The sequence below is a fragment of the Bos grunniens genome, chromosome 7 (genome assembly GCF_055505025.1).
Source record: "Bos grunniens cultivar Pamir isolate PY7600 chromosome 7, Bosgru_T2T1.0, whole genome shotgun sequence".
Lineage (NCBI taxonomy): Eukaryota > Metazoa > Chordata > Mammalia > Artiodactyla > Bovidae > Bos > Bos grunniens.
Window position 1 is genome coordinate 80700577 of NC_141171.1, and position 9614 is coordinate 80710190.

Sequence of the window (9614 nt, forward strand, 5' to 3'; positions counted from 1 at the left end):
TTATAAAGCTACAGATAGTAAAACAGTTTTGATACTATGTTTTTTAATAGGCTAGTCAATAGGACAGCAGGGAAAGCCCAGAAATAAACTCAGCTCTATCATGGAACTTAGGATAGGAAAAGGCTGGTATTTCAGATCATTGGTGTAAAAGTTCAATAACTTGTATTGGGACAGGCAACATTGTAGGAAAAACAAAGTAAATGACCTTCCTTAATCTTCCTCCAAAATAAATTCCAGATGAATTAAAGACTTGAACACCAAACAATAAATGCATAAAGAAAACACAATTGATGATTTTTTTTTTTTTGTATATATAGTTTCAGAATGGAGAAGACCCTTCTTGGTAAGGCACAAAACCCAGAAGCAATAAAAGAAAAGTTTGATACATTTGAATACATAGAAATGAAAAGATTCTGGTAAAACTGTCCTCAACACATATGTTGCATCGTTGTAAACAATTCTAACAAACAAGTACTTATCACAAATCATCCAGAAAAAGACCCAGTTTGATAATTCACTGTATTTTAGAGAATAAGGGAAGCATATACCCAAATATGAGAGAAATATCCGTATTCCTGTGGGTAGAGTTTTTACTAAATGCTTTTTTCAGTTTTTATGAAAATAACCCTATTTTCTCACATTATATATTAATAAAATAAATTATATTAGCATTTTATATATTGAATCATCCACACATTTACAGAATAAACTCTCTTGATTGAGATTTATCATTCTTTTAAAGTCTGCTGAATTTTATTGCTAATATTTTAGTTAGAATTTCAGCATTTTAAAGTGAGATTGGTCTGTAGTTTTTTCTTTGTCAGTTTTGGGTATCAATATCATGGACATTTCATTAGAAAAAAACTAAGGACCTTTCTTTCTTTTTACATTTCCTAGGATGTTAAAAATAACATTCAAATAGCCTGTACATGAGTTTGAATAAACTCAACGTTGAAACCAACCTGATGCTGAGTGTTAGAGGCTCAGTCATGTCTGACTCTTTGTGACCCCATGGATAGTAGCCCACCCGGCTCCTCTGTCCATGAAATTCTCCAGGCAAGAATACTGGAGAGGGTTGCCATTCCCTTCTCCAGGGCATCGTCCCAACCCAGGGCTCGAACCTGGGTTTCCGGCATTGCAGGCACATTCTTCACCATCTGAGCTACCAAGGAATATAAATATAATTTTTATTTTATTTTTCATTGACTGTTTTAAGGGTGACTTACTGTCATAAAAATAATTTTAAACCTGCAGAAAAGTTGCAACATCTCCTTTACCCATGTTCCCAAATTGTTTATCCATTCTTTCTTCCTCTATCCTTCTCTCTCCCCCATCTCCTTTTCTTTTTTTCTGTTTCTTTTTTCTGTTATGATGTCTCATATCCTGAAGTCCTCCAGTGTAGACTTACCCACACAAGAATGCACTTCTGTATTTCTACTATGTAGCCTCCCAACCAGGAAATCAGCATTAAGGCAAAACTGCCCCTATAGTCTCCAGATCCCATTCAAATTTATCAGTCATTCCAACAATCCTTATTTCCTTGTGGTCTATGAAACTCTCTAAGAACATGCATTGCATTTAGTTTGCATCAGTCTCTTTCAAAATTCTTCCTCAATTTTTCCTTTCCTCTCATACACGTAACAGTCTTAAAGACTATAGGCCCTTTATTATGAAAAATATCCTCAGTCTCAATCAGTTCAATATTTCCTCATGCTAGATCTCAGGTCTTGCATTCTTGGCAAGCTAATCATGTACTTGTCCCAATTCCCAAATCAGTCACTTCTTCAAGGATCCCTTCTTGATTATAGTAGCAGGTGGTATTTAGAAAGCAAAATCTGGGATTTTAGTATAATCATTGCTCCTAGAGTGTCAGTGCTTCCAGGACTGTTAAGGATAGGAAAGAATTCTTAAGCAAGACACAAAAATCATTAGCCATAAAGGATATGTTTAAGTAATTTGAACACATTAAAACTTGGAAATTCTTTCCATCAAAAAACACCATGAAGAATATGAACAAGTTAGGCAGAGTTGGGGAATATTTTTGTATATCAAAAGGGCTCTAATCAATTTATAATGAATTCTGTATTCTATTGTGTGCACATCAGAGTTCGTCTATTATTGAATGTTTGGATTATTTCATGGTTTTGTCTATTGCAAAAATTGGTGTTGTGAACATTCATATATATATATGTACATATATATAAATGTGAGCACACACATACATCCTGGTGCAAATGTGCCTAAAGACTATATCAGGAAGGAACTTCTAGAAATAGAATTTCTAGGTCATAGGGTGTTCATATTTTCAATTCTAGTGGATACTGCTAAACTATTTTCCAAAGAAAATGAATAAACTGTGGCTACATGTTTCAACTTGAATACATTTCACAAAAAATATTCAGCAAAAGAAGCAATACCAAAAATATTACATCCCATATGATTCCACTTATATAAAATTTATTAACAGGCAAAAATTAAGCTGTATTGTTTAGGATGGATATACAGGTGGTAAATAAAGCATGAAGATGGCAACTGAAAAGTCTAGGCTGTGAGAACTCAGGGGGAGAGGCGAGGCTGTGATGGGGCTCTGATATACAGGTGTCTCCTAAGGTGCTGGCAAGGTTCTTTTCTTGGTTTGTGTTGTGTTACACTGGAGTTCATTTTATAATAATTTGTCAAAATTTACATTTATCTTTTATGCATCTTTTCCTATATGTGTTATTTCACAGTGGAAAGAGCTTTAAAAATGAAACCTGAGAGGTGATTTGAATGAATGCAATTTAAAATACCCTTAGGCAATTTTATTTTTCCTGTTTTAGTTTGTATACCATAGTGGGAGGTTTAAAAGAGGCAAAACAACACTGGAAAGCTCTTCTTTTAACCTAAATTCATATCTGTCTTTTTATAAGGTTTGTCTCCATGGTGCTTGAATAAAGTAATAAAAATGCCATTTTAGCAAAAATATGTTTTTAGAGTAATTCTTATTTTTTTCCTGTGTTCCCCACTGTAGTTTAAAATTCTTCTGGGTTTGTCACATAATACTCTTATGGAGCGAAGTCCAAAGTACTTTCCTTTGTTACATTTCCAGAATGGTGTTATCATCCTTAAGGAGAGTAATGTGTCAGTATAATAACAAGAATATATATATTGGTTAGACAGTTTTCCCATCTTTAGTAGAACAGCTGCTTTGGAGATTTTCTGGATTCTGACATGTTTATGAGGAAAATAAATATGAAAATACTTAAAGAGATTTGCACTTCTCTAAATTCTAATAAGAACAGTGTAATAGTAATGTCACCGGAAGAAATGAAAATATATGATTTAAGAAGCATTTGAACTTCTGAGCATATTCTTACATCCATAATCAATCTGCATATATTATTATTGTTTTTTGACTCCAGAAATAGATCTAGGTTTATTCTCTTTGGCATTCTTATATCTCTTACAGAAACCCCCAGAAGGGATAGCAGGGCCACTTAGAAGTGGACATGAATGTTGGGAATGTCAGTGACAATTGTATCTCTTCACTGTCCCTTCCAGTCATGCTTTTGACTCTGGCCTGGCTACTGAAGAAACCAGGTTAGAGCTGTGGTTTTGTGTAGGGAACGGATTCCTTGATCAACAACACAGTCTCCTCTGTTCTTTTGTCCAAAATTGGGCCTATTTACAGTGCTAACCATTCTGGGTTTCTAAAGTCATATGAGGGTTACCTAATTTAGGCAATAGTGATGTGAATTTTATTCTGTCTAGTCCCTTTGATGTTGATGAAGGAATGAAACAGGAAAATACAGTTCCACCAGTGCTAATTAATTTTTCTTCTATGTGAATTTGGGTTAGAGACAAGTGAGAGTGACTGTGTTTAGGCTTGTTGGAATTCTTCATCACTGTTTCTTATCTTTCTCTATTAACTATATAATTCTGTTTTGTTTTGATGCAGGTACAGCCTGACCATTTGGACTGGAAAAAATGATAGCTATTCCACTGAAGATTTACTTTTTATTAGAGATCATTTTGACAAAAAACGAGTTTTCTATGACATCTTGGAACCACAAAACCATGAATTTAAACAAGCCATTGGAATCAAAATTAATCTCTAAGATGAAAATTCTGCTAAATTATTTCATGTTTTGCTTTTTCAATCCTTCTTTGTCTGATCTGAATTAATTATGATGATTGATTTATGTTCCAGTTCATCCAATCAAAAAATACTTATTGAGGCTTACTCTGTTAGGCTTCTGTCCTTATAATACTGTACCTACCTACAAGATTTGGAAAGAAGAGATTTCACTGGGCCTCATATAATAATGATTTAGGAAAATGAATCTTTAAAACCGTTAATAAAAATATTTTGGTGTATTGAAAATAATTGAAAAAATCCACGTGTCATACAGATACTAAATTACATGTTGGTGCTAGCATTACAGAGATTCCATAAAAATATGCCATCCTCTTTTCTTTTCCCTGGAGAACTAATTATTTCAGAGACTACAGAAGAGAAAGAGGGCTTTAAAAACGTTTTTAACTTTCACAGGGTTGAGCAGTTTTCTTATAACAAGATCAAGTCTATTTACTGAAAGCAATGAGGATTAAATTAGGATGTATCTAGAATTTCCTTATTGCTCAGAGCATCCTGACAGCCATATATTAATGTGTTGTTTTGTATTCTTTGTTTTGATCACAGTATCTTATCTAGAGTGAGCAAAATACTATTGGAGAGCAGAATTTTAATCCTGGTAATCTATTATTTGTTTTTCAAGATTTTCACCCACACCACCTTGTTCCAGGCCCTTGTTCTACTACTAGAATTTTAAAAATTATTTCCTCATGACTTCATTCTTCACATTACTCAAAGAAACGCTGGATAATTCTGCTGAAAAAAAAAAACCAACTTTAAAAACACCTCTTTCTTTATGCCAAATCAAAAGTCTCTAGGGGCTTCTTAAATTCAACTTCATTGAATTTTACCCTTTCAATACCCTTCCTAATATAGTCCCACTCTGCAAGTTAATTCAGTGTCCTCAGCACAGTGCTTTGTTTCAAAAACGCTTACATCATCAGTAATCTCCAGATTTTTTTAACGATTACTTTTAACTGATAGTGTTCACTAATTGTGTCATCCATTGTAGTTGTGTCTCCTTAGCTAGACTATGGAGTCCTTCATGGTGAGAGAACATTCTCAATTGTCTTTACAGTATCTGGCATAGTCCTGAGCAAGGTATTCAGAAAAATGTGTTGCTTCTTTGATTTATTAAAAAGTACTTTACCAGTGGATGTCCTAAGATATGTAATTTGTCTTTTATCAACCATTTCCCCCCAGAGAATAAAATAGTGCTGTGCAGAGAAAAGAGCTTGGGTTTTGAATTCAGATAGACTTCCCTTACAGCCCCACCTCTGTCCCTTACTAGCCATGGGTTTGAGGAAATATTTAACCTCATTGAGTCTTGACTCCTTCCTGTATAAAATGGGGGCGGGGGCCAGGGTGGAGGATGAGGATTCTCTTGTAAGGTTGTTGTGAAGATTAAGGGAGATTCTTGAAATGGAAGCATGTAGCTCAGCGCTCGTCTCATAGCAAGCGCTCAACAGATAGTCCCTGTTTATTAGACTTACGTGTGATTATACCCATTGTAGATAGACAAAAGTAAGAGATATAACGTGAAACATTGTACACGTGCAATACTTAAAGAAAATGATCATATTCTACTTTAAATTTTAGTACAACTGAATATGGTGCTATTGGTCAAATAACACCTAAAACTTCACTTTCTATGGTTGTTTGCCAAAAGCAAAAGGTGCAATTTCATAATTATAACAATTGTAGCAAAGAATAACTCTTAAAAACTATGGTAAAAAGTATTGTTTACATTATAAATGTTCTAAAATGACCATGCTTAGCTTTCACAAAAAAAGTTGAATTTATAAATGAACTACATTTAAGTTTAAAATAAAATTCATTTGCCCAGGTTATTTTTACTGTTTATCTGGTCCTCAATAATATTTTTAAAGTATTAATCTTAAAGCCAAATACCTTTATATTGCGAAATTTATCAACTGAGTGTTATTTAGATTAAGATTTAAAACTATATTTTAAAGTGTTCTTGGGAATAAAAGGGCTTCCCAGGTGACTCAATGGTAAAGAATCCACCTGCCAATTCAGAAGATGCCAGAAATGCTGGTTTGGTCCTTGGGTGGGAAAGATAACCTGGAGGAGAAAATAGCAACCTGCTTCAGCATTCTTGCCAAGAAAATCCCACGGACAGAGAAGGCTGGCGGGCTACACTCCATGGGGCCCCAAAGAGTCGGACGCAAGAGCACCCACAGCAGCAGGAATAAAAATTTTATATAAGAGAATTATAAAATTTACTCTGTTGAAAGTAAAATTTAAATGGATTATGGTCCATATGGAAAAAAGGATAACAATCCCTCCTTCACACCCTACACAGATAATAATTTGAGTTGGATCTTAGGCCTAAAAGTGAAAGCTAAATCTATAAAGCATTTAGAAGAGAATAAAGGAGAATGTTTTCATGACTTTAGGCAATTATTTCTTTCCATTTTTAAATTTCAGCTTTACTGAGATAAATTGACACATAAAATTGTAAGGTATTATTATTAAATATTTGGGAAGAAGTTCGCAGATACAAGTAAATGATTTAATAACATCTGTTTTTTTCTTTCCAGATTCTCTGATTTAATGTATTAAGATCCCATAGCATCCAAATGTTGTTTCTCAAGCCTGCAGAGCAATCCTCTCCCTAGAAAATGCTTTTGTACAAGATCCAATTGTTTAAAAAATCAGAGCTTTTAAAAGGAGAGTGGCTGATGGCCCTGTAACACTGATTTGATTGCTGAGCGACCAGATGCGTACTCGTTTATCCAGTGGGAAACTGTTGCGAGTTATTCAGAACAGGTTGTTCATTTGCTTGTTTGTTGCAGCTAGGATTTTAGATTTTTCCTTGTAACTGAAAACCACAACAACAACAACCTAAATACCTAGTGAATATATAGAAAAATGCAATATTTCTCATTTTGAAATTTAAGGTGGGAGTCTACCTAGTATGAGCTTACTGTCTTATAAGTTCATGAATCAGTGCAAGGAATATTCTGTGTTAGAAAGATGAGAATAGTAGTGCTGAAGTGCTTTTTAATCTAGAAAATGAGAGTATAATGAATTAGTGGAACCAAGAAGAACTGATCACAGGTCTTGAAAGAAATGGGCAGGATCCAGGATGCTTGGCGGCCTCAGCAGCAGGAGTTCAGGGGCCTTGTTCCAGCGCCCCACCTCAGAGCCACTCTTCTAGTCTTCATTATGATTACATCTCTGTTCCTTGTACATCTGGACTGCCATGCTTTGGTCCAGAGACCTTAATTTGTCCAGTCACTTGTGTCTTTCATGAGGGAGACATGTACTTCAGGGCTCAGTAGGAACTCTGGGGTGGGGGAGCAGTGGGAGGAAAAGGGACACCTAATTGATGTTTGATTTGCTGAAGCAGGGCAAATAATTCAGAAATGATTTCTATCCCAAGGCTCTTATCGTCTAGTACGGGGAGCAAAAGTGAAAGCGAAGTCATGTCCAATTCTTTGTGACCCCATGGACTGTAGCCTATGAGGTTCCTCCATCCATGGAATTTTCCAGGCAAGAGTACTGGACTGAGTTGCCCTTTCCTTCTCCAGGGGATCTCACCAACCCAGGGCTTGAAGCCGGGTCTCCAGCATTGCAAGCAGACGATTTTACTGTCTGAGCCACCAGGGAAGCTCGAGCTACAAAGGAAGCCCAGTAGGGGGAGAGAGACTTGTAAATAGAATGTTGGATATTTGCTGTAACTCCTGTAATGGAACTATACTCCAGGTTGTGGCAAGAGACAGCAGTCTGTTCTAATTTGGCGAGAATACTTAAGTTGTGTTAAGTAAGATTCACTATGTAGACAGAAGGAATGGCCTTTCTGACAGAAGCACACGAGCAGAGGAACTCTTAAGGAGGAAAAACTTGTTCAGAAAAGTTTTTGTGCAGGCACTGTATCTCAAAGCTGAACATTTAGGCAGGGGCCGGATTAACTATTCAAGCTAAGGAGTTTGCTCCTTTTCTCTCAAGCTTAGGAGGCATCATGCCATTTTAAGCAGGGATGTGTTATCAGTTTTGAGTGTTACAAAGATGATTCCAATGGCATGAGAAGGAGCCTTAGAATTCTTGAAAGGAGATGATGCCTTGAATTAAGGTGGTAGCAAAAGGGGATGGGAAGGCTCAAGACAGAGGAAAGGTTAAGGAAGAACTTTTAAGACTTTGTAAACTAGTTGAATAAGAAGTATGGGGGAGAAGGAAGAATCTAATAATACATACTCTGGGCTCGTGTAACAGAGGGTCAGGAGGAGCCACTGACCCAAACAGGACAAGACAGAGGCTAGATATTGCTATATTTCTCAGTGATTTGTTGACATTGCTACTTGATACCAATTTGGAAAGAAAAATAAAAACCCCATTTTCCTGCCTCTGAACTCACCTCTCATCTACGGTCATACCACACTCAACACAACCAATCTCATCTGAACTCATCTCCCATTCTGACTTTAGGAAGAATGCTCTTTAATTCAGGTTTCCAGGTAGTGCTGGTGGTAAGGAATCCATCTGCCAGTGCAGGGGATGCAAGAGTGGAGGGTTCAGTCCTCAGGTCAGGAAGATCCCCTGGAGTAGGAAATGGCAACCCACTCCAGTATTCTTTCCTGGAAAATTCCATGGACAGAGGAGCTAGTGGGCTATAGTCCATGGGGCTGTAAAGAGTTGGACATGACTGAGCTCTTTAATTCTATCAGTTTCTTAAACAACTACACCCACTCCCCAGTAACTGCTACTTTACTACGTATTTTTTAATTATGTCGTAATTTTAACCAACAAAAGCTACCCCATGGTCTAACCATCAGAGTAGAGAGAAAACAGGCAAACCTTGAAAGGTGCTCACCCAACCTCCTGTCCTCTAAGGGAGGCTCTTCTGTTTCTATGCTTCTGCTCGCAAAAGGAACCAGTCTGACTAAATCAGGCAGTTGCGTTGTTCTGGGTTTGATTGCTGCTATAGAATCTTCATAAAGGCTGGTCATTGCCCCTTTCTTCTTTATCCCTTTCTTGGGGTCACATAATGTAGTAAGAATTTAGGAAATTTAATTGAAGTATTTACTGCGAGAGTCTGTTGCCACTTTGTGAATTCAAGAGCTAATCAAAAAATTCTGAATTAAAGTTGAAGGGTGTGATCTCTTCACAGAGCCTGTTGAGCTCTGTCCCTAAGCCAAGGTTTCTGTAAGGTCTTTCATGACTTCCCCGGGGCTTTCTCCTGGTGCACGTCCTCTGCTAGACTATGATTATTTTATGGGTTTGTGTTTTGCCCTCAACTGTGCTGTTGGGGGAGAGGTCATTCATCATTTTTGTATGATACTTGGTCAGAACAGGCCCTTAACAAATGATGGATGAATGGTTGATGGATGACATGAAACCTCAGCAATTCTCTTAGATCAATGGTTCCTAAAGTGTGGCCCACAAACCCCTCAGTGTCCCTGAGATGCTTTTAGAAGGGAGATGAGATCAAAACCGTTTGTGAAATTGCCCATCTCACTGTGTTGACATTTGCACT

The 9614-nt window shown here is 36.7% G+C and overlaps 1 protein-coding gene across 1 annotated transcript in view; it reads left to right on the forward strand.

Moving 5' to 3' along the window:
- The window catches only part of FAM151B (family with sequence similarity 151 member B), a 33278-nt gene extending 27933 nt beyond the window's left edge, over positions 1–5345 (forward strand). Inside the window, exon 6 of the mRNA XM_086412792.1 lies at positions 3938–5345. Coding sequence (XP_086268918.1) covers positions 3938–4097 — 160 coding nt within the window. The 3' untranslated portion in view covers positions 4098–5345. The remainder of the gene's footprint in view (positions 1–3937) is intronic.
- Positions 5346–9614: the final 4269 nt, after the last annotated feature.